The sequence below is a fragment of the Phragmites australis genome, chromosome 6 (genome assembly GCF_958298935.1).
Source record: "Phragmites australis chromosome 6, lpPhrAust1.1, whole genome shotgun sequence".
Lineage (NCBI taxonomy): Eukaryota > Viridiplantae > Streptophyta > Magnoliopsida > Poales > Poaceae > Phragmites > Phragmites australis.
The window spans coordinates 37,221,266-37,246,080 of record NC_084926.1 but is presented as its reverse complement, the minus strand read 5'-3'; the positions used below and the strand labels follow the sequence as shown (position 1 = coordinate 37,246,080).

The 24,815-nt window shown below is 46.6% G+C and overlaps 1 protein-coding gene and 1 pseudogene across 1 annotated transcript; one reads left to right on the top strand and one right to left on the bottom strand.

Annotated features, from left to right (window-relative positions):
* The first annotated feature begins 4,064 nt into the window (after window positions 1–4,064).
* On the top strand, window positions 4,065–5,245 carry LOC133920632 (peroxidase 70-like). The gene is made up of 3 exons (XM_062365235.1): window positions 4,065–4,274; window positions 4,402–4,593; window positions 4,688–5,245. Exons 1-3 carry the CDS (start codon window positions 4,065–4,067, stop codon window positions 5,243–5,245), a joined length of 960 nt encoding a protein of 319 aa, XP_062221219.1.
* Window positions 5,246–19,992: 14,747 nt separating this feature from the next.
* Window positions 19,993–24,097, bottom strand: LOC133920630 (calmodulin-binding receptor kinase CaMRLK-like; annotated as a pseudogene).
* Between the last annotated feature and the right edge of the window lie 718 nt (window positions 24,098–24,815).

Here is a 24,815-nt window from a genome sequence, read left to right as displayed (position 1 = left end):
GTACCGAGTGCTCGGGGGTACTGTTCACCTCCCCGAGCACTCTCTCCCGAGAACGCCCATTCTTGTCCTCGGAGGACCGAGTGCTCGGGGGGGACTGTTCACCTCCCCCGAGCACTCTCTCCCGAGAATGCCCTTTCTTTTCCTCGGGGAACCGAGTGCTCGGGGGTACTATTCACCTCCCCGAGCACTCTCTCCCGGGCACACTTGTACGGATCCTCGGGGAACCGAGTGCTCGGGGGCTGCTACACGCAGCCCCAAGCACTCTCTCCCGGAACTTCCTTCGGTGAGTCCTCGGGATACTTGGGTGCCCAGGGGCCACCGCCGGCGGCCCCGGGCATGTTTCTCCCGGTACTTAGCTCTCCTGGTCGTTGGGGGACTGGGGTGCTCGGGGGTCACCGTACACCTTCCCGAGCACTTTCTTTCCGGTACTTAGATTTCGTGGATCATCGGGGAACTAGGGTACTCGGAGGCCACCGACTGTGGCCCCGAGCGCCTTCTCCCAGGACTTGACCTTTTCTCACCTTGCGGGAGAGACTCCGCGGGATGGCGCCATGTGGCGGATGGCTGGCCTAGCCTCGGGATTCGGGGACCCCCGGTTCCTGATACACCGACAACGCTGCTGCATTGGCATCTACCTCTGCGTCGGTGTCTACGCCTACGTTGGCATCCGCACTTGTGTCAGCATCATCCACTCGTTGCACTACTGCAGTCGTTGCATCAAATCATGCATCCGTGGTCCACGCCATGTCAACCGCATTCCCTGTTGCTACTTTTGTAGCAATGCTCACCTGGCGATGGCACCCACCGTTGTTTTGCCATCTTCACTCACCGCGCACTAGCATGACCACCCTTCCACGGAGATGTACATCGCCCCAACCTCGTAGATGTAGCACACAGTCCTCTCTATTAGTGAAGACAATGACCGGATCATCAACATCCTCATCGATAATCCCTTCGGCCTCCACATGCTCCTCAAGGACGCAGGGCACACCAATCATGTCCACTGCGGATCAGACCTCCCAGGTGTTGCCGCAGCCACAAGCAAAAAGGGAAGGAGTCCACATCGGTGGAGGTGGATCCTTCTTCCATTGACTTACCGGCCATCGAACCGAAAGCCGAACCGATGAAGTCATCACGGCACGACATTCCCTCCAGTGAGACCGTGTGATTCCCCGATGGCTTCCATCTCGTCACCAGAGCAGATTGTCGCGCCACCCTCTTCACTTCCTGTAGCATCTAATAGCTTAAGGATGATTCATCTGTACCAAACCTCTGTGCTAGATTCACCAAGGAATTCTGTATTGGCTCATTGATGACCGGCTCCACAGCTACAATTGACTCCCACCCCATCGAGCCAACACCCACAAGGCGCTCGACGGAAGGCCTCAAGTACTAAAGGGAGGCTAAAAGGATCGGTGACGTCATAAGAGGGGGGGATTAGGACACTTAAAACTATTTCAGCTCCAAAAACAACACAAGATAAACCTATATCAATTTCTATCTAAATATGCTTTAGGTTTATCTAGTGTGTCTACTCTACCGATCAAAGCGCTTGCAACCTATCTAAGAAGGTAAATTGCAAGTAAGTAAATGTGGAAACGTAAATAAGGTAGAGAGACCAAACTCAGCACAAGGATTTTTTTCATGTGGTATCAATGACATGAATGCCACCCCTAGTCCACGTTGGAGTTCCACAAAGGATATGCTCCCGGTCGGCACCCGGTCACGGCCTCTTTGAGCCACCAAGTCACAAAGACAAGGTCTCCACCTAGATGAGCCACCAAGCCACCAAGGCAAGGTCTCACTACTAGCCTCTATTTCGGTTCCTTGCCGCCATGATCACTTCAGAGCTTGAGCCACAAAGGCAAGGCTCTCTGTGTCCCCGCACAATCGCATTGCCGCAGCTCCACACCAAGTCGGATGGTCAACAAGCTTGTCGGTGAGTCACCAAGACTCTAATGTGCCGGTGTACCAAGAGGTACACTGTTAAATCACTCTTTGATCCACTCTCTAGGCAGCAATCACCTAGTAACTCACTCTCTAGGCCTATAAGCACTAATCACTCACTAATCCTATGCTTAATCACCTTAGATGATCACTTTAAGTACTTTGGTGGCTTGGATGTCTTCTCAGGTGTATATGAACTTCTCTGGACTCCGGCACACTTAAAAGACTGAGTGGAGGGGTATTTATAGCCTCAAACTCGCGCACTAGCCATTAACCCAACGACTCTAAAAAGCTGTTAACACTGGATGATCCGGTGAGAATAGTAGTACTAACATCGGATCATCCGGTGAGTACACTCTCACAAACTAGCTGTTGAAACCCCACTCAAATCTTTGTGAACACCGTATACTCCGATGTATACTGCAACATCATCACCGGACATTCCGGTGAATATACCTTAACCATCTGAACCAACTTCTTCTCTGTGTAAATTGCTTCGGTGTATTCCCGGTGCACATCAGTTCATCACCGGACTATCCGGTGAGTTATCCTCAGCCAGCCGAGCCAATACAACCCTCTCAGAAAAATATTCTCCGGTGTACACATCTTCAGAGCATCGGACCTTCCAGTGAGGTTACTGCATTCTTCCCTTTGTCAACAATGCTCCGGTGCTTTCCTCCGGTGTGTTCAAATAAATCACCGGACTATCCGGTGGGGTCTTTTGTTTCTTCTTCATCTTTGCACTGTTTATTGTCCGGTGTGTGCACTTCCGTAGCACCGGACCATCCAGCGTAACACTTGTGTCCATTTTGCCCACGTGTCACTAAGAAATACTCCGGTGTTTAGCAAACACTTGTCACTGAACTTTCTGGTGAGGTCAAATGCCTCTGGACATAATGCTCCGGTGTGTTCAACTATGTGAACACCGGACCATTTGGTGTAGTTATTTTTCTTGGGACTTTTTTTTAATTCAACCAAACTTTGTCCCATAGCTTCTCATGTATTGCATCCATGAGACCTACTAACATATATTCTTGACAAACATGTTAGTCCCATTAACTATGTTATCATTAATCACCAAAATCACAATTATAGACTAATAGGGTCATTTTCGCTACAATCTCCCCTTTTTGTAATTTATGACAACACAACCAAAGTAAGAGGCAAATGATACCAATTGAGATCTACATGAATTCAAGAAGTTTTCTCAGCTATGCACTAAATCAAGACAAATTTGCGCAATAAGATGTCCGATGATTGGCTCAATTACTTGTTGGTGTGCTATATTGAGAAGGAGATTTTTAAAGAACTTGATTGTGATAAATTTAAGAAGAGGTTTCAAGTCATGAAATACCGAAAAATAAACTTGCCGAGGAAACCTAAAGGATCTAGACGTGCTTAGTGTTTTACTAGTAGTTTGTATATTCTCATAATTTTCACCAATTTTTAAGGCATATGATCACTTCATTATCACTAACTAAATGATCTTTATTAAATTGATAGGTTGCTTTGATCCATGATCTTTTAGTGTATTTTGAATTATATGGTGCTAGTGTAAGAACTGTCATTTATTTCTTCATATTAGAGGTGTCATCTGAAATCTCCTTCTATATCGTTCATTTACCATTTACACTCTAATTTGTGTGATTGCAATATGTGAATGCGGTGTGTAATATATTTTTACTTTTGGTTTAGTTCGCCCCAGCTAAAAATTTTAGCTGGGTCCGCCACTGACTGTACTTATGTCCACACGCGGTCCAGCATCATAGTGTGTAACTGCAATGACTACGCTGATAAGTTAGGACATGAAGGTCCTCAGTCCCGGTTAGTCACATATGCCGGCAACTGCTTGTAGTTGCACGTTACCCCGACGACGTTGGATGCTGGAATTCAGGACAGAATCACAGATGAGCAGCCTGGACGATGAGTGATGTACGTTACTGTATGACTTTCTCCAGATATTCCACGTGTGCGTGGGGAGAGGCAAAATCAAACTTACCCAATTCACATGCATGCAATGAAAGAGCGCTAGCTATAAATAGGGCCCTATGCAGACACCTGGATAGCAATACCCAGAGCTAATTCAACTTGCAACTGTGAGCACGCGCTAGCTAACCATGGCTTCGTCCACTACCAGCCATTGCTTACTCGTGGCGCTCTTCCTTCTCTCCTCCGCCGCCAACAGTCAGCTCACGCCGTCGTTCTACGCCTCGAGCTGCCCGGCGCTGGAGTACGTCGTGAGCTCCGCCGTGAATGAGGCCATCGCCGCCGACCGCCGCATGGGCGCCTCCCTCCTTAGGCTCTTCTTCCACGACTGCTTCGTTCAAGTACTCATCCCCTCCTCCGGCCTCCGTCTCTTCTATGTATATTCATGAATGATTGAATGGTCGACTAGAGTTTGGGTTCAAACCAGTCTAATAAAGTGTCACGGTGTACATTTGGTTCGTCATGCAGGGATGCGACGCCTCGATTCTTCTGGACGATGTGGGGAGCTTCGTCGGCGAGAAAACCGCCTTTCCGAATGTGAACTCCGTCCGCGGCTACGACGTTATCAACAAGATCAAGATTGACGTCGAGGCCAACTGCTCTGGCGTCGTCTCGTGCGCCGACATCGTTGCCCTCGCCGCGAGGGACGGCACCGTCCTGGTACGTCCCAGGCCAGAGCCAGCCGCAAATCATGCAAATATAACCATGCAAGGACGTCTCTCATCTCCTGTAGTCATGTGCACGGTTGTTGCAGCTCGGGGGGCCAAACTGGGATGTGCCTCTCGGCCGGCGCGACTCGACGACGGCGAACCTGACCCAGGCAAACAGCGACCTCCCGTCGCCAGGCTCCGACCTGAGCACGCTCGTCACAGCATTCGGCAACAAGGGCCTGAGCCCGCGCGACCTGACGGCGCTCTCCGGCGCGCACACCATCGGCTTCGCGCAGTGCAACAACTTCCGCGACCGCATCTACAACGACTCCGACATCGACACGGCCTTCGCGGAGCAGCTCCAGGCCAACTGCTCCTCCGCGTCAGGCTCTACGAACGGCAACCTGGCAGCGCTGGACGAGCAGACGCAGCTGGTCTTCGACAACGCGTTCTACGCGAACCTGGCCGCCAGGCGCGGCCTGCTGCACTCGGACCAGGAGCTCTTCAACGGCGGCTCGCAGGACGCGCTGGTGCAGGACTACAGCGCGGACAACGCCCTCTTCTTCGCCGACTTTGCGGCGGCGATGATAAACTTGGGGAACATCAGCCCGCTCACCGGAACCGACGGCCAGATCAGAGCTAACTGCAGTGTGGTTAATTAGCAGCAGCTGGCTAGCTAGCTCTTCGTTGCCTGTCTCTGAGTACATGAACGCGGGTTGATCATCCCAGCAAAAAGAGCCAGGCAGGTTGCTCTCTGTAGTGGTTAAACGAATTGATTAGTGTTAAAACCACATTAACCATATTATATTTATGAATACAAATAAGAATATGATTGATTAAATGGGAATACAAAATGGAACGTTACGATGTGCATGTATGAATTTGCACCAAGTATCTACCCAACCATGTCAGAATATATATTCATAATACTACTACCTCCAGTCAAGTAAACTTGACATTTCAGACAGGAAATGAGGCTGATTTCCTGTCTTGACGTTTCAGACAGTGTCGACTGGAGGGACAAATCGCAGGATAGTAATGAGAATTTACATTCAATTAAAGGAAACTAACACTGTAACATTGTTTATCAGTGTCAAACTAACACGTCATCTTCCATGTGTCTATCTTCCCTGCTCATCTCCATTTCACCAGTGAACTACACCCGTGTACCTCCAGCGAAAAGCTTCTTCCAAAAGATGACCTCTTGCACTGGCAGAAGCTCACAAAACATGACCTCTACACACAAATAAGCCCACCGCATTCTCCCAAAAGATGACCTCTGCTCAGACAGAAGCCAAATAGCTTGTCATAAGAACTTGGGTGATATGTCATAAGCCAACTACCAGGGTCGTAAATGTCATTTTTTTCACAGGGCTTTGTTCTTCCATAAACAAACAAAAAGATAGAAGCGCCTAGCTACATGGGCCGGGAAATGGTAAAAAGATGAGGCCCAACAATATGAACTGCACCATCAATCCCTGCACGGGCTATCATGACATGGGCAATGGACCTCATTTCAAGGCCGTCTGGCCCATGCGTTATGGCTTCCTAGCCCAAGCCTAGCCTGTCTTCGAAGCACATCCGAGACCAGAACCAGGCTTCTTCTCGGGCCGGGCCAAAATTACTCTGCAAGTGATCGAGTAGGATCACCCTCTAGAAGGTCGTATCAACCTGATGGTGTGCGTATTAGAGAGGTGTAGACTAAGTAATGATTCTCTTAGCAACCCATAAATTATTGGAAATGAAGAAGATTTAGAGAGAAAATATTATTAAAAAGACTACATATATAAAAAAATAAAAAATGAGTTTTAGAAGTCTCTTAAAGATGTTCTTAACAACTTATAAGTAAGACTGGCATACGACATTAACTCTTGTTTTAAAATAATGGAATAACAATATCTATTTTTTCAGCCTCCTAAGATACACGTAACCGTCATTTATTACACAGTTGCAGGCTAACGGCATCACACAACCGTGATGGAAAATAAAGTAAATCAACGCCAACGTAGCTCGGACGAGACACATCAACTCTTGTGAAACCCTACCGGATCTTCCACCCATGCATGCAACTGAACTACCAACAGGCAGACACAATACAAGACCAGGGGCAGGGCTCGGATGGCGGCGTAGCACACAGACAAAGCCAGGCCAGACAGTTCCAGAAGACCGACCGCCGCCGCGGCTTGCTGGTCAACCGACGGAGGCGGGGCGTTTCGCCATCGGATTCCAGGGGAGGAAGGATACAATGCGCAAGGTGGCGGACCGTGGGGGCCAAAAGGGGGAGCACACGTAGCATCTGATGGCTGACGCGCCCGGCGGCGACCGGTCGGGAAACTACTCGCGACGTTGCGTGCCTGACGCGGCACGGGCGGGTCTCCGGGGGAGTACTACGTAGTACAGGTTACATGTGACCATTGCAAGTGCAAGAGCGTGACAGGAATGGCAGGTGCTGTGCATTTGTATGGCAGGTGCTGTGGTGCTACGCATTTGTATGGTTGCGGTTTGTAGTTTTCTTTTTTCCAAAGGTTTACCGATTCTATCTTAAAAAAAAATTGATTCGGTTTATTATAGAAACCGGATTCAAAAACTATATAATTGCACGGTCCAACGGAGATTAACTTTTGATTCGTACTGATCAAACTTTGACTAACAATATTTAGTCAAGTAAAGTAGAAAAGGTATCATTAGATTTGTTATAAAAATATTTTAAACATGTCTTATATTTCTAGCTATTTATACAGATATTTGCCGAAAAAATCAAATATTGAATAGTAAAGTCAAAAGTGTTAGTTATTTGTAAAGAGATGTATTATTATATGTGATCGGATGGTGCCATCTTAGACTGTGGATAATTGTAGAATGTAGATTTTCTTTTTTCAACACTTATGAAGTTAGTAAAGAAAAGATTTGTACATGTATATAATGTTAAAATATACACACCTGCGAAAAATTGCGCAAACTTACACGTGCTGTATACTGCTGAGTGTAGATCGATTTGCATTTCCCACAAGTTGAATCTTGGCATTCAGGCTTTAATGAATCGTTTTCAGATCTTTCAACGAATATTGAGCACATATTGAACTTGGGAGGATTATTGGATGGCTTTCAGTTCCTCTGAACTTCTTCTCTTTTAAACACAGCTTGTAATTTGTGAGAGGATTTTATGTAAAGAATATAAGAGGAATATGGTTATGGCATGCATGAATTTTTCTTCAAATATCCTAGGCTTATTTAGACATCGCGTGTGAGTCATCCTTGATACTTTACTAATATCTCTAAGCCCATGGTTTTACCAGCTTGTTCTTTTTTAATGAAGACGTATAATTTTCAGTTTATACCAACAGGATATCAAAACGTCAAGAATATATAGTCATTTTTATAAATATGAGTACTTGTATCGAGTCTGTAACTCCTAATAGATAGGTTACACCACAAGACCAATTGTTTGTGTGGAAATCTGAACACAAGACATGTGTGTTCGTAATAATCACAAAGAAATTAAGTGTCATTTAGCAATCGAAACGGTCACCAAAACACAAATTTGACTTTCAACTTTGCTGGATCAAAATTGACTACTAAAGACAATGAGATTACACTATTAAAAACTTCTTTTCGAGATAAATATACTATTATTATCTTTAAATTGTTCAATTCAATATATAAAAGGTAATTTGTGATTAAAATTTAGCTTGTTGAACCGAAAGCAACTAAAAAAGTCACTTATTTGTGATCGGCTGGAGGGAGTAATAGTTTTTTATTTAGAGGTTATTCTGTTCCATACTTTATTTGTTAAGAAGGATCCATAATTTCTAGTATTTATTGGCTATGGATCGTCGATGCCGGGTAAAGTCTATTTGACAACGATTCGTAAACTATGTTACTTTGAACGAATTCGATGGATTAAATTGCAGCTTCGGCAGATTAAATTGTAGCCCATAAAAGGCGTGAGCTTTTTCTTGTCCAATTTGCTCAAATGAAAGTGAAAGCTGCAAAATGTGAAATAATTAAGATGAGACCACCAGTTACAAGCTAATGCACAGAAGGTCTTCAAAAGCTCAGGTGGCAAAGTGTCACGGCTGCGCACCAGCCTGACGATGAGGGCGTGAAGCCTGCCAATTCTGGGAATGAAGGCGGGAAGGAGCTGATGGGCCGCAAGTGTGAAGCAAGGGAGCGTCGGCCCAATACTCTATACCCAAGGTCTGAATGGGTCTTGTAATAGGCTAGAGGAAATACAGAGTCTAAACCTGGGTCGTATATAACCTGACAGACACCTGGAAGGTAGAGGTGAACAAGATAGAATAGAACTCTAAAACCTCTTAATACAATTCCTTCATCCTCTAAAACCTCTCCATTTTTCCTCCTCTCCGATCCCAGTCCTCTTTGCCTCTTCCTTCTTCTCTGACAAGCTGCTGGGATCGTGACATATGGTATCAGAGCCAAGATCCTAGAGCCGCCAGACTACCTCAAGAAGCCACGGTAGCATACGCACGAGTAGCGACGGGCCATAGAGTCGGACAAGCAACTGATGGAGATCTCGAAGACCCTGGCCGCTCTCTAGGAATCGAATCAGATCAACTCGAAGGCCCTGGTCGCTCTCCAGGAATCAAACCATACCATTCTGGAATCGATTTGAGATCTGGTAGATTGGAAGCCAAAGGTGGAAGCAGCGGTTGATGAGGTGCAGGATGAACTCAGAGTTCTGCGCACGCAAGTGGAGCAGATTGCCAAGAATCCAACACTGAACGTGAATCCCCCGCTGCTACCGGCTCCGCCACCCTCTCTCACACTAATCAGGGGGCAAAAGGATGATGATTGTCTCTTCTACGAGGTGGATCAAGCGCCAGGACCAGACGACCACCACTACGATCATGGGAACCGCGAGATAACAATTGGGGAAAAAATTCCCCAATTTCACCTTAGGAGAAAGGTATGTGTTTCTCACAAAAATCTCATTACGGTTCTAATACTCGAGGGGAGGGATTGCATCGATTTGGGTCTAGGTATTCTCTAGTCACTCCTCCCCGTATAGATTTTCCCCAATTTGATGCAGATAATTCGCGGGCATGGCAACTCAGATGCGAAGCTTATTTCCATGTGTTCAACATTCATGAGGATCTCTGGGTTAGTATCGCGATTTTGCACTGTGGGGGTAGTGCTGCTCTCTGGATTCAGTCCAATCCGAGAGTTAAGAGCATGGACTGGCGAGAGTTCATATTTGCTTTGTGTGAGAAATTTGGGAAGGGAGAGTTTCAGAGCATGCTGAGACAGTTCTCGCACCTCAAACAAGTAGGTAGTGTCACATAGTACACTGAGAGGTTTAATGATCTGATGCATAGCTTAATAGCTCATTATTCTTCATGGGATCCTCAATTTTTTGTGACTCGATTCTTGGATGGGCTTAGAGAGGAAATTCGTGCTTCGGTTATTTTACATCGCCCTAGAGATTTGGATGATGCCGTGTCTCTGGCTTGCTTGCAGGAGGAATTGGTGGACACATCCAAGCAGAAGACCATCACCGTTTTGATGCACTCACATCTAAGGCATCGATTCGGACGGGGTATCCATTACCACCACCACCGAATAAGCCAAGAGCTGAACAGGCGGATGACTGTCGACGAGTTGAAGGAGCATGAACACCTACTGGAGAAGATCAATTGGCAGAACTGCACATTCACCAACGAGCGCAGGGCCTCTGCATGAAGTGTGGAGAAAAGTGGGCTTGCGATCACCGTTGCTCTCCAACCGTGCAGCTCCATGTTGTTGAGGAGATGTTGGATTTCTGGAGTGGACAAGAACATTACAACCCAATTTCAGATGATGAACACTCCTAGACAACAGAAGGTAATCTCATGTCTCTATCAGCAGCAGCTATTATTGGAATTGAAGGGCTAGTACAATTCGTTTGATGAGTATGATCCAGAAGAAAGAAGTACTAATGCTGATTGACTCTAGGAGCTCACATAATTTTGTGAGTGCCAAACTTGCTAATAACTTGTGAGGCATCAGAAAACAGGTGCCATGTTAGTCAGAATTGCTAATGAAGGCATCTTGTATTGTTAGCAAGAAATGGTGTAGTGTGAATGGTGGGTCCAAGGGGTATCATTCTGCACAAATCTGAAATCTGAAAGTGTTGCCTATTGGAGGTTATGATGTGATTCTAGGTGTGGAATGGTTAGAGTCGCACAGTCCTATGACAATTCATTGAAAGCACAAGCTTCATTCCTTCGAGCACAATGGTTCAAGGGCTACTCTACACGGCAATCAGTCAGAACCTGGCACTTGCAATATGATCACATCTATGGAGCTATCTCACATGATGAGAAAGTACGTGGTTGCTCATATAGTATAGCTCTGCAACATAGAGTCATAGGAATAGTATGATCTGCTTCCACCAGTTATTTCTACACTGCTTCAACAATTTGCAGATCTGTGCACTGAAGCAAAAGGCTTCCTCCTTAGAGGTCTTATGATCATAAGATTCCCCTCATTCCAGGAGCACAACCTGTCAACCTTAAACCTTATAGGTACAATCCAGCACAAAAAACTGAGATAGAAAGGCAAGTTGCAGAAATGTTGGAACAACGAATACTCCAAAGAAGTAACAACCCCTTTACTTCACCTGTTTTGCTGGTACAAAAGAAGGATAAGACTTGGAGATTTTGTGTCGATTATAGGAGATTGAATGCAATAACAATCAAAACAGGTTTCCTCTCCCTATCATAGATGAGCTCTTTGATGAGTTAGCTAGGGCTTCCATGTTTTCTAGCCTAGACATGAGGGTTGGATATCATCAATTTCGAATGGATCCAATGGATGAAGTCAAAACTGCCTTTGAAACTCATTATGGTCATTATGAGTTTAAGGTAATGCCCTACGGTTTAACTGGAGCACCAGCTACTTTCCAAAGTATCATGAATATCCTGCTTGCACCATTACTTAGGAAAGGAGTTTTAGTGTTTATAGATGACATATTAGTTTATAGCTCCTCTCTAGACACTCAATGACAACTATTGCATCAAGTTTTCCATATCCTACAATTTCATAACATGAGAATCAAAAGGTCCAAGTGTGCTTTTGCTAAGGACAGTCTCACATACTTAGAACATATGATTAGTGCAGCGGGTGTGAGTACCAACCCCAAAAATATTCAAGTTGTCACAGATTGGCCGTTCATTACTACTGTAAAAGAAGGGGATTTTTTGGATTAGCTAGGTATTATCACAAGTTTGTGCGTAATTTTGGTATTATATGCAAGCCTCTCACTAATTTACTCAAGAAACACTCGGTTTTTTATTGGACATCTACTCACAAAGCATCCTTTCAAGCCCTAAAACAACCATTGATAACATCATCTGTTTTGGCCTTGATTGATTTTTCTTGCCAATTTGTTATTGAGATTGATGCCTCTGATAAGGGAATTGGAGTTGTTCTATGCAAAAGGGTCATCTTATAGCATTCCTCAGTAAAGCATTAGGGCCCAAAAATTAGGGATTATCCACTTATGAGAAGGAAGGGCTAGCTGTTATTCTAGCTATAGATCCTTGGCGGAAATACCTGCAGAATGGAGAATTCTTGTTATGCACTGATCAAAGAAGTCTAGTTCATTTGGAGGATCAAAGGTTGACTACACCTTGGCAACAAAAACTCATGACCAAGCTATTGGGACTTCAATTTCGGCTAGTTTTCAAAAAGGGGTTAGAGAACAAGGCTGATGATTCTCTTTACATATGTATCTCCCACTATGTCACTGAAGTTAATGCCATCGTTACAATTGTACCAACTTGGTTGGCCAGCATTGCAGCAGGTTACAAGGATGATCCTATTACCCAGAGCATTTTGACCCATCTCTCAACTATTGAAACATCTGAAAAAGGATTTCAGCTCAAAGACGACATGTTAATATATAAAGGTTGTGTTTGGGTAGGTAGTAATGCTACTATGTAGCAGACCATCATCACAGCTCTCCATTCCAGTGCTTTGGATGGTCACTCAGGGTTTCAGACTATTTATGCTAGAATTAGAAGATTGTTTGACTGACCAACAATGAATAAAGGGATCAAGGACTTTATTGCCAGCTGTACAATGTGTCTTCAGTCAAAAACTGAATGAGTATGCTATCCAAGCTTACTGCAGCCTCCCCCATTCCTGATGCAGCTTAGCAGATTATTTCCTTGGATTTCATTGAAGGTTTGCCACGGTTTTATAGATATGATTGTGTGATGGTGGTAGTTGAGAAACTCATTAAATATGCGCACTTTGTGACCGTCACACACCCATTCACAGCAGGTCAGATTGCTCGCCTCTATTGCAATCACATTTATAAACTCCATGGCATGCCTCAATTGATCATAACAGACCATGACCGTATTTTCACTAGCACATTGTGGAGGGAATTGTTTAGGTTGGAAGGAACGCAACTTTGCTTAAGTTCTGCCTATCATCTACAATTGGATGGACAAACAAAGCATGTTAATCAGTGCCTTGAAGCATATTTGCATTGCTTTGTTCACACATGCCCCAGGAAATGGTATTCTTGGCTATCCTTGGTAGAGTATTGGTATAATACTACATTCCATTCAACTATTGGATGTTCCCCATTTGAGTCCCTACATGATCACGCCCCCTCGATATTTTGGTATCAAAGATGTTTCAACTTGTGCCCTACCAGATTTAGTGTAGTGGCTCAAGGAATGTCAGCTGAAGGCCAATCTGCTAAAACTTCATCTAGAAAGGGCATGACAGCGTATGAAAGATCAGGCTGACAAGCAATAGTTTGAACGGTCGTTTCAAGCCGACGATTGGGTCTACGTCAAACTACAGCCATATGTCCAAAATTCTATTGCTAATCAAGCTAATCACAAGTTGTCTTTTCGCTATTATGGACCATTTCAGGTTGACAAGCGCATTGGCGAAGTGGAATACAAGCTCAAGCTTCCGGCTTCCAGTCGCATTCATCCGGTCATCCATGTCTCACAGCTCAAGCGTGACTTGCCTCCTACTACACCAGTTCATGCATTGCTGTCGCTGCTGGATGACGAGGAGGCAGACATGATGGTTGGTCGAGCCAAGGTGCTTCAAACTCGCCTCTACCTCCACAGATCAAAGGTTGTCAATCCTGTACTGATCCAATACGAGGCTTTGTTGCCTAAGCTTGCTACCTGGGAAGATGAGTCGAAGCTTCGTCACAGGTTTCCACTGGTAACAGCTTGGGGACAAGCCAACTCTCTAGGAAGGGGGGATGTCACGGCTGCACACCGTCCTGACAAAGAGAGCGTCAAGCCTGCCAATTATGGGCGTCAAGGCGGGAAGGAGTTGACGGGCCGCAAGCGTGACGCAAGGGAGCACCGGCCCAATACTCTATACCCAAGGTCTGAATGGGTTGTGTAATAGGCTAGAGGAAATGCAAAGTCTGAACCCGAGTCATATATAGTTGGATGGACTCTTGAGAGACAGAGGCGAACAAGATAGAACAGAACTCTAAAATCTCTTAATACAATTCCTCGGTCCTCTAAAACCTCTCCGTTCTTCCCCCTCTCCGATCCTAGTTTTCTCTACCTCTTCCTTCTTCTCCGACCAGCCGCTAGGATCGTGACACCAAGCTCTCGCGTTCCTAGCTTCCCCTTTCCTCTCCGGCCGCCGGACAACCTAACAATGCTGTCACTATAACGTGACAACACTCGTTTGACTCTTGTGGACCTGCATAGCATTTTCAACCAAAACAAACAAAAGAATACAAACCAGCAACTCGCTAGTTCGTCCAGTAAACACTCAATCAGTCACCATCTTGGCAACATTGACATGTTCAACTCCTTCTATGACACTCCATCCATTAAAGATTATAAGACGTATTACAATAGACACCACACATAAAATTCATGTTCTATGTGTTGTGAGTTATTAGGATAACTAAATGGCCGATGCTATTTAACAGACACATGAGTACAGGCTTGTCTTTAGTCGATGGATCTAAGTTGTCCGATCGTGATAGGACGGTCCAAAGATCATTTTCAACCTCTAACCCTGCCCGCCCTCCTCCACCCATCTCTGACAACGCTCCTGCCGCCCAATCCGCCGAGACCGCCTATCACCCCGCTAACTTGGTGTTGCCGGGCTGCAACCTTGCCTCCCCCGCCCGAGCAATAGCCCATCCGACAGTCCTCGCCACCTTATTGCCCCACCCCCATGCCTGCCTCCTCTGCCGAGCTGGCCTGCCACCCGCCGATCTCCCTCTAAGCCTGACGATAGACAAATCTCCACCAGGAAACTGCCACCGCCAACCCCATCGTGTGTCATGCACTGTGTTCACACGGTCGACTGACCATATCACAAATTTTAGACATCCGAAATTTAAGATGACTATAACTAAATTAGTACTCGATCGAAGGCTCCGAGCCTTCAACACTTGCAGTATGTTCCCTCTGTTCACATAGACAATACCTTAGAATCTATGTTGTTAAATTAATTTTAAATGTTTGACTTCAATTAAACTATGTGTGTATATTCTTTTTTAAAAAATCACTAGAATACCTATAAGATATTCATGTAAAGAACATCTTAGAATTTATAGTGTTAACTATTTTAAGTGTTCAGCTTCATGTACGATGTCATTTTGTCGTATATTTTTGCACCCGTGTACATACACATATACATATAAAAATAAAGAAGAAAAGAAAAAAGGGCCTCGGCTGGCCCTTTTGCCTTTTGGCCGGCCCGGATCCCTTCTCCTCTTCTCTCCTAGCTAGGCCGGTCTGGCCCATCTCTTTGGCCTCCTTCCTCTCCCCCTCCCCCTTATCCACTCGCGCTCACCATGTTCTTCTTCTGGTGTGTGCCGCCACCCGCTCCCACGCGTTCGCGCCATCCACGCGCACCCCCTCTTCTCCTCCGCACCAAGCCAGCCTAGCCCGAGCCACCCACCTCCTTATCCCCATTCGCCCACTGCTCAGCCATGCTTATGCCCTCCCCAAATCCAAACTTTCGAGCCGCTCTCTCCACAAGGGAGCCCTAGCCACCGCTATAAAGGCCAGGAGGGGGTGGCCGCGGAGAGGAGGGCACACGGAGGGAAAGAGGCCAGATCCAAGAGAGAGAGAGAGAGAGAGAGAGAGAGAGAAGAGAGAGAAGAGAGATCTCCCGCTGCCTCAATCCACCCTTTGTCATCGCCGTTCTTACTCGCCCGAAGCACCATGGCCACCGTCTCTCTTGCCGGTGGGTCTCCGCAGTATCCCCTCTCCTATTACCCTCCTTCTTTCTGCTATAGGGTGCCGACTGGTGCCTTGCGCCAGCTGTGCTAATAGGTAGTGCCGGCCAGCCTTCGCATCGCATCCATGCAAACAGGTTTTGTTCCGGCCGTGGCTGCCATGAGGTGTTTGTTGGATTTTTGGTTGATGGCTCTTTTGCTCTGTGGTGGCGATGGCCGGCGCTTTGTGCCCATGTCTGTGCAAGCAGGTTGAGTATCGGTCGGCACTTTGTGCCCGTGTTCGTACAAAGCAGGTGGCTGATTGGTGCTTTGTTCACGTGTCCGTGTGATGAGCAGGTGCCGACCAGCCTTCATGCCACGTCTGTGCGAGCATGTGCTTTGTTCTATGATCCGGCTGGCCCTCGTGTCGCGACCATGGAGATGGATTTGGTCTTTTGGTTTAATTTGTGCTTCGGTTGCTTTTTTGCCGCGGAAGCTGTGATGGCTGTCGTCAATCGAGTGAGTTGTGCTGTCGATTGGCTGGGTGGGTTGTGCCGCCAGTGTGAGTATGCCTCCTGACTCCTGTCGCCTCTATGCCGGTGTACCTTGCTTGTGCTCGGCCTGCGTTGTGTGTCTTTGTGCCATGGCTGCTGTGAGTTGCTGTGCTTTGATCTTGATGGTCGGCTACTCTTTGTGATGTGGTGATCCAGCCGGCCTTCGTTGTCGTGGTGTTGTGCTTTGATCTTGGTGGTCGGCTACTCTTTTGTGTTGTGGTGATCCGGCCGGTCTCTTGCACCGTGGTCGTGGGGGTGGTGTTGGGCTGTGATTTGGTAGCTGGCTATTTGCTTATTCTGACATAATCCGGCCGGCGCTTTGCGCCATGGCCGTGTGCGCCCATGTCTGTGGCTGATGATCAGTTTGAGGCCCAACCTTTGTTGTTGTTTCTATATTATTACTAAGACTATGGCCAGGTAGTATCGCTTATGTGGTGGTGCCGCTCGCTTACTGGTCAATGATGATGCCGGCGACTAGGCTGCTCTTTTGCCGACACTTGAATGCTATGACCTTTTGCTATTACTCCCAAGTGCTTATGGTAATGTGTGATGTACAGAGACACAATGTGCTATTGCCGACTCTTGTTATCGTTCTAGTAGCTGGAAGCCATTACGGTTTCTCGCTATGGTGATGCTTGCCGGCTAGGTGGTGATCATGGCTTCATTTTTTTTTTTGGTGTTGGTCTGCCCATGTTTGGCTGCTGTACATATGCCATTGCCGCCCTGATGTCCTGGTGTTGATTAGTTTGATCATTCCTAGCCACTGTATTTTTGGGCTCCTTTGTGTTGGCCATGGCCTGTATGGTGGATGCCTGGTGCTAGAGTCTCTATGGCGGCTTATGCGGGTTTTAGGCTGTTGTTGCTTGGGTGATAGCATTGTAGTCCTGTTACCCCTTCTTAGTGTCATGTGGTTTGTTTCCTCTTGTTCTGATGGGGTAATCTAGAGCTTGATGCATATTATGGTTGGTGATAGCAATATGCCGTAGGTTGGTGATAGCAATATGTCACTAAGAGAGATGGTATTGCTGCCCTAAGGCCTTCAGATACTCAGTACTTAGTTGTTCTATTATCATCATGACGGGATACCTATTGACATGCCTCTTTGTTATATGGCAACTTGATATACATGGTGTTGTTGGCTGGATGTGGCTCTGTTGCTATGAACCCTTGTATTGCTCATTTATTTACCTAACTTATGTATGCCCCTAATGCCTTGGTGTCCTTTTGTCCTAGTGGCCTTTTACCTTTTGCCTTGGTGGCTTTCTGTTGCTGGCTAACATGCTGGTGACTACCTTTTGTCTTTGTGGCATTTTTACTTGTGTGGTTGTTGCCTTTGTCGCAGTGTTCGTTGTCTTTCGGATTCAGCCAATGACTTTGTGGAGGCCTAAGAGGGGTTGCCTGTGGGATATGTTGAGGTTAGAGGTCGTAGATAGGAGATTAGAAACACTGCAGTTGACCGGGCTCCTACGAGGTTGTAGCTGGTGAACTGTCATGTAGCTAGACTCTCTCTCTCTCCCTCTATTTTCTTGTAGTACCTGCCGAGTCCGATGACAAGGGACTACAGATTCTATGGCCTACGTGGCCGATGATGACCCGAGATATATAAACAGTTCATAAAGCTCACGCTAGACTGTTTGCCTCGCCTTTTCCTTTTATTTATTATCTAACGCTCACTCTGCTTTGTCTTTTATGCGTGTGTCTACAGCCTTGCAAACTCGGAGATGATCTGATGACACTCAGCAGCAGCTTAATTGGAGATTGTCCGGGAAGCTAGATGTAATTAAATGGAGGTCTTGCGAGACCACGGGAACCAGAATCAGCAATCGCCAGAAGAAAAATAGTCGGTAACGTGTGCGTATATGTGTATATGTGAGATATTGTATCTATGAAGCTATACTTTATAATTTCAATAATGAATAAATAAAGTTACGTGTTTCAATTATATTTTGTCTCCTGTTCTTTCGTGTACGTTTACATACTAGCACACCCACAATACATATATAGTTATACAATATAACAGTTCGAATACATAAAATGGCAAGTTTTGGATCCACGAAACACTTCAATTCAAACAACATGTGTCTTTTTTAGGGCAACTACGTATTTATCTACTTTTTAAATATATATATATATAACTAGAAACTTTTGCATTTAAAATAAAAGGTGGGGTCAATATTTGAGTCAAAGATGACTCAAACTTTGGTGGTAGATTATACATCCACAGCTACCACCAACTGACCTGGTTTAGTTCTTCTATATATATTTGTATTTACTGTACTAAAATTTTAAGTGCATTTGTTGCAAAAAAAAAAACTACAGTTTAGCACTATTATATCCCGTTTCATTATGTTTACAAAGTACAAACTAGTGCCGGTAAAAATGCCAACCGTATGTTCCATGTTGCATGTTGCGTACCATAGGACAAAAAACAGTGTCCTGACACTACACACGCTAGAAGGCGCTCTCCATTCCGGTCAGGACAAAAGCTTAGGACGTGTCAGAAGCATATTGTCTAGTGCAATCAAAACGAACTCTCACTTGTGTCAGCTCGCGCGTGTGTTAACGACATGCACTCCAACAGTCTTTCTACCACAGCAAAATATACCAACGTATACGAAATACTACCTAATACCAAATATTTTCTGTTGTTGTTTTTTCTTTTTATCTAACACTAAATTTCTTTTTCAGCAATACCATCAACCACCACTAGACAACACCTGTAAATTCTAGGATGCGTAGAATATGCTCCTTACGCTCCCATGAAGGATATCAAATCCTCTTATATAAGTTAAATACGAAATTATTTGTAACTAATTTTAATAATTAGTTTAATTTCACGATAACATGACATTGGTTACGCGTCAAATTATTTAGGAATTTAATGCTCTTTTTTTCAACGACGGTGCACTTTCGGAGATTTGACGATGGATCACAGAGTTCTTGGTGGCTGAAGTCATAAACCTGTATGGCGAATTTCACTATAGAATTTCTAGGTTATGAGGTCTTATATATGTAATATGAGTTGATTAGCACTTTATAATATTTGTGATTCTGTAATAAATTGATTGGAACTTTGTGACCTTTGTGATTATATGATGAAGCGAGTTCTTATATGCATGTTTGTCGATATAGATTTGGGTATGTTGTTGTTTGCAGGGAGAAGACAGCTGCTAAATCCTAGCTACGCTCCAGGATATAGCCTGGAAACAGGATATTCTTATAGGGTAACATACGCATAAGTGACGGGTAACCTACAGATTACCCGTCATTTATATTAAATATAACTTATGTATTTCTCCAAGCACATTAATGACAAACATAAAAGACAGGTAAACTAGTTACCCGTCACTTATGTTAGGACATAAGTGATGGATTACAAGTTTACCCGTCACTTATATTAGGACATAAGTGACGGGTGAAGATGTCACATGTCATTTATGTTTATCACCCTAGCACATATCAGACGCTCATAGATAACCCGTCATTGATGACATAATTAGTAATAGATTCTTACCTGTCACTAATAACTAGTCATCAGTGTCATATTCAAAATAACGGGTACTTAGACCCGCCACCTATAAGAGTTATTATCCGTGATCCATCAGCTTTTTCCAGTGTGTTGCACCAACCGATAAAACTAGCTCCTACCTTGGACGAAAACAAGACAAAAACAATGAAAGGGAAGCTCCAAAAGGAGCATAGAATCGTTTCTTAATTACTGCCCTAAAAATCACCACACATCTGCCACGGATCTTCTTGGATTTGGGAGATGCCGTGCAAAAAGCTGTACTAGCTGCTCCAGCTACCACATCCTCGCGTGTGCTTGCAGAGCTCGTCAACGCATAAGCATGATGGGGCGAACGACCAGCTAGCCGGCGGGCGCTGGCCTGATGTCCTTGAGCAGCCCCACCACCTGCTGCATGGTGGGCCTCTTCTCCGGCGGGCTCGGCGTGCAGAGGAACCCCGCCTACAGGCACTCCGTCATCTCCCGCTCCGCATCCGTCTCCGCTGCCTCGTCCCTCAGCCTCGCGTCCACGATGTTGAGGCCCTTCCGGTTCCGGACAACGCCCCGTGCCCAGCTTGTCGAGGCCTCGTCCCACCTCGCCTGGCCCGTCACGAGCTCAAAGATCAGGGTGCCGGAAGCTGTAGACGTTGCTCTCCGACATAAAACGGACCGAGTAATAGGACGAGGTAGGTGGTCGTTCTATTTTTTTGGGTGAGATCTGTACGTTGATATTTTTGCACCGTATTTTTCATCCTAGCGGTACTGATTCATGACGAAGCGGGACTCCGCCGTATCTATATCGCATCATCCTCCACGTTGCTCGGGTGCAGAAAGTCAGAGATCCGAGGCTCCATGTCGTCGCAGAGGATGTTGGTTGGAACCAGATGGCCATGCACGATAGGCCGGCCTGACCCAGCCTAGCTCTGGTGCAAGAATGCAAGCCCTCGAACTACTCCAAGGATAATGCGATAGCGAGTGGGCCAGTCACCCAGGGATTTCCTATCCTCCGCGGCATCCAACGTGTCAATGTACATGTCCTCGGTGTCCATGCTACCCGCTGGCAGCTCGTGGAGCCACCGGTGGAGGTCACCCTTTTCCATACACTCGAAGAGCAGCAGTTTTTGTTTTCCTGCGAGAGACATGAAACTCGAATATCAAAATTCATAACATCAGAGAATAATCAACTTGCATTAATTTATAGTGTTTGTTTTTCTAGTTTCCAGTACGCCTCTGTAGTCATAACTCATAACTGTGACAATGATTCCAAAAGTAATAATTGTGACAATGTGCGCTGGATTATTCTAGTTTCTAGAAGCTAATTTAAATAATAAATGCAATCAGACAAGCAACTAGCTCTTGCCACTTACTCCCTTTGATGTAAAATAAGTGTCGTTTTGATTTATGTGTAGTTAACTGTTTAAAACTTTAGTTACAAATTATATTTTATGTATCAAGTTTGAATACTTAAAAATGACACAGGTAGATTTATCTCGAAAAGTATTTTTATAATAGTATATTTTTGATATATTTTATCAATATGTTATAAAAAATAGTAATTAAAGTTGTATTTTGGGGACTGTGTTAATGTTGAAAATGACACTTATTTCGAACTAAGGGAGTAATTAAGTATGGACGATGCTATACTTCGTGCATATGAAAATGCAAGATTTTCAAATGATGGATCTCAGTCATCAGATGCGATTTTAACGGTGGATGAATCATTTTCAACCTCCAGACACTTCTGCTCCCTCGTGAATCATCATGTCTCTCGCCCATGCATCACCCTCCTCCATCGTCTCTGATGGTGCCCCACCACCAGATCCACACCCATAGCTTGTCGCTATGCTAACCTCTCCATTTTGAAACTCTCTCACCTCGCCACTCGCACATCTAACGGTCCTCCGCCTCCCACAGACGGTGGTGTCCCCACCGCCCCACTCCGCGCTCGCCACCTCCGCCGGGCCGACCTTCCTCCCCAACTCCTATCTAAGCCCAGTGACGAAGAAAACCTCCACCTCCCCTAACTCACCGACGCATAGTTATTCGTCGCCTAAGCGACACCCATCGTTTTCAGGCGTTTGAAGATTAGGAAGTGTAATTAAGTATATTGTTCTCAGATAAAGGCGATCTACTCATTTCTTAAGTATAGGTCATATTTTTGGGACTGTCTATACATCTATCAACAAATTATCAGGATAAAATCAATCAGATTTTCATCCATCGGATATCGAACGGCCTAAATCGATCTAGACTGCATATAAGAAACCTAACCCTAAATCCCCTCCCTTATTCTCGTTCCACGTCGTCCTCCCTCACTTCCGCCCCCACTGCGCGTCGCCTCCCCACTATCTTGGCACCGACGCGCCCTCCGACGAGCTCCTCTGTCGCCCGTCCTCTCTCCACCTCCCCTCCCCCTCCGCCACGCTTCTTCTTCACCATCTTTGGCCACGGATCAGAGCTCCCCTGCCTCCGCCACCATCCCACTCGGCTCCGACGGTGCCACCGCCACCAGAGTCGTCCCTAACCTGTTCAATCCAGATGCCTCCGCCCCCACCACAGGCCAACCAACGATTCACTACCACCCATAGCGGGCAGCGCCCCCGCCGCCTCGCCGTCCCGCTTGCCACCCGTCACTAACCTCCTTGGGCCTCCCTTTGCTGCCGACAGACATGAATCCCTCCCTCGAAAATCCTAACTCTAAACCCAACGTCTAACCCTAACCTTAGCCCTTGCCAAAGAAGACTTGAACTCGCTAAAGAAGTCACTAGGGAAGAAGGTTGCGTGGATCTTGGCGTGGATCCTACCGTAAAAAATTCGACAGATCCCCCCTCCCCCTTGTCAACAAATAAATAGGGTTTCCCTTTTGATTATGTATTAAGAAATATAATTAGCCACATGAAAACATATATAACCAAAATCAGTCAGCTTACAGATGAAATATGATGTTTTTTGAAGTGGCTGGGCGTAGTGGTAAAACCGAAGTTTAATAGACTAAGCTGACCTGCAATGCAGTAGCCAAGGAGCGGGAGAATGTTTGGGTGCCTGAGCCATGCAAGCTCCCAGAACCCGGCAGACGTGGCGGCGGCGGCGGCGGTGTCCTCCCCGACACCAGCCACGGCGCCCTCCACGACGCGCACGACAACGTGCAGGTCCCCCGAAAGCACGGCGCGACACGCGGCGCCGCTGCGGCCGCCCGTCTCCTCGAGCTACGACTCGCGCCCGAACCCCGACGTGGCCGCGGCCAGGTCTTCCAACGTTAGCTCCATCAGCGGCCGCTCGAGCACCACCACCGGCGCGGCTGGCCGCACCTTCACCGCCCCCACCGCCACCTCCTCGTCCTCCCACGCTACTGCCTTCCCGTCCTTATCCTTTTTCTTCCCTCTTCTCTTCCGACGACGCTTCAAGCCGCAGACGACGCACCCGGCCAAGAACAACAGCGCGGCCGCAGTCACCACTGCGACGACCGCGATTACGACGATGAAAACCACACGCCCGTGCTTCTTTCCGCTGCTGGACGGTGGTGAAGGTGCCGGCTCCGGCGCCGGTGGGGTGTCCTCAATCACTAGCAATGCGTTGCCGGTTTCGACGAAAGCGGAGCGGCCGAACTTCCGGATGGCTTCGGCGTTAACCACACCCGAGAAGTTGTTGTACGAGATGTTCAAGAACACGAGGCCGTCAAGCGGCGGCAGGTCGTCAGGGAATCTCCTGCTCATCCTGTTCCTGGACAAGTCGAGCCGCCGCACCCGCGCCAGATTCCGCAGTCTCTCCGGCACCGCTCTAATCACGTTCCTCGACACGTCGAGATCCTCTAGGCCGGCGAGCCCGGACACGCCCTCGATAGAGGTGAAGCGGTTGTCGGACGCGTTCAGCGCCGCTAGATGTGCACTCGGGTCGAACCGCAGCGCGCCGTCGAGGCTGTTACCGGATACGTCCACCGCGCGAAGCGACGGCGCGCGCCAGAACGTGCCGTTGATGCCGCCCTGCAGGGAGTTGACGGAGAGGTCGACGGTGAGGAGGCTGTGCAGGTTGGCCAACGCGTCCCAGTCCACAGCGCCCGTGAGGTTGCGCGACGGGAAGGGGAGCCGCCGGACCGGGCGGCGGCGAGGTAACGGCAAGGGGAAGTTGGCGACGTGCAAGAACGCCGCGCGGACGAACACGGCGTCCGGGAGCAGGGTGCAGTTTGACGAGCTGTTGGACACGGCCGCCGCCGCCGTCGAGGTGGCGGCCACGACGAGGAGCAGGAAGTGGCGGTAGGCGTCCAAGTGGCGTGGCATCATCTCTGGGTAGTCTCGCTTTGCGCGTGAAGCTCGTGTTCCTCTGATGGTTTTGTGGTGTTCCCATAGGGTGTTCTCTTGGGGACTTTTACAGTACACCTAAATAAGTGTATACTGTTTATTTTCTTCATTTGGTGGTTTAAATTGATCCAATGATACTCTATCGCCCATCAGTATCATAGGTATCATTAAAGAGTATCATAAGGGTAGGATTAGAAAAAAAAAACTATGATAAATTTGTAAATTATATATTTAATTAGGGAAGATCAAAATGTTAGTTTATTCTTCGGATAAGCTTTCACTTATTCTGTTCATTTCATTTATTAGGGTTTTCGCCCTCCGTCAATCGGTCGATGATGGGTGGTGAAAGTCTGAAGTCCGATCAGTCAATGACGTAATTACCCCTAAGAGTATCAAGATAATTACAATAATACTTACTAAAATAGATGGTTGAATCACAACAATGATACTCTCCGTCATCTAGTATCATGGTGTACTGTAAAGGTTCTCGTTCTCTTTTCGTCTTTCCTCGAGGGGAGTAGTGAACTTGAAGGGAAAGTGGCACGCTGATCTGGTGGAATGAACGGGATGGAACAGTGAAGGCACGAAGCGAGCTCAAGAGAAGTGAGTTGAAGAGTGTCGATAGCGCACGGCTAACCAAACTTTCTGCGACAAAGCGTGTCTTGCCACGGTTTTGTGGCGAACAAATCAGTAGTCACAAGAGCC

Bases quoted from the DNA above. Each gene is read 5' to 3' on its own strand.
- LOC133920632 (XM_062365235.1), top strand. From the start codon at position 4,065: ATGGCTTCGTCCACTACCAGCCATTGCTTACTCGTGGCGCTCTTCCTT. The intron at 4,275-4,401 runs GTACTCATCCCC...TTCGTCATGCAG, and splicing joins TCCACGACTGCTTCGTTCAA to GGATGCGACGCCTCGATTCT. The intron at 4,594-4,687 runs GTACGTCCCAGG...CGGTTGTTGCAG, and splicing joins CGAGGGACGGCACCGTCCTG to CTCGGGGGGCCAAACTGGGA.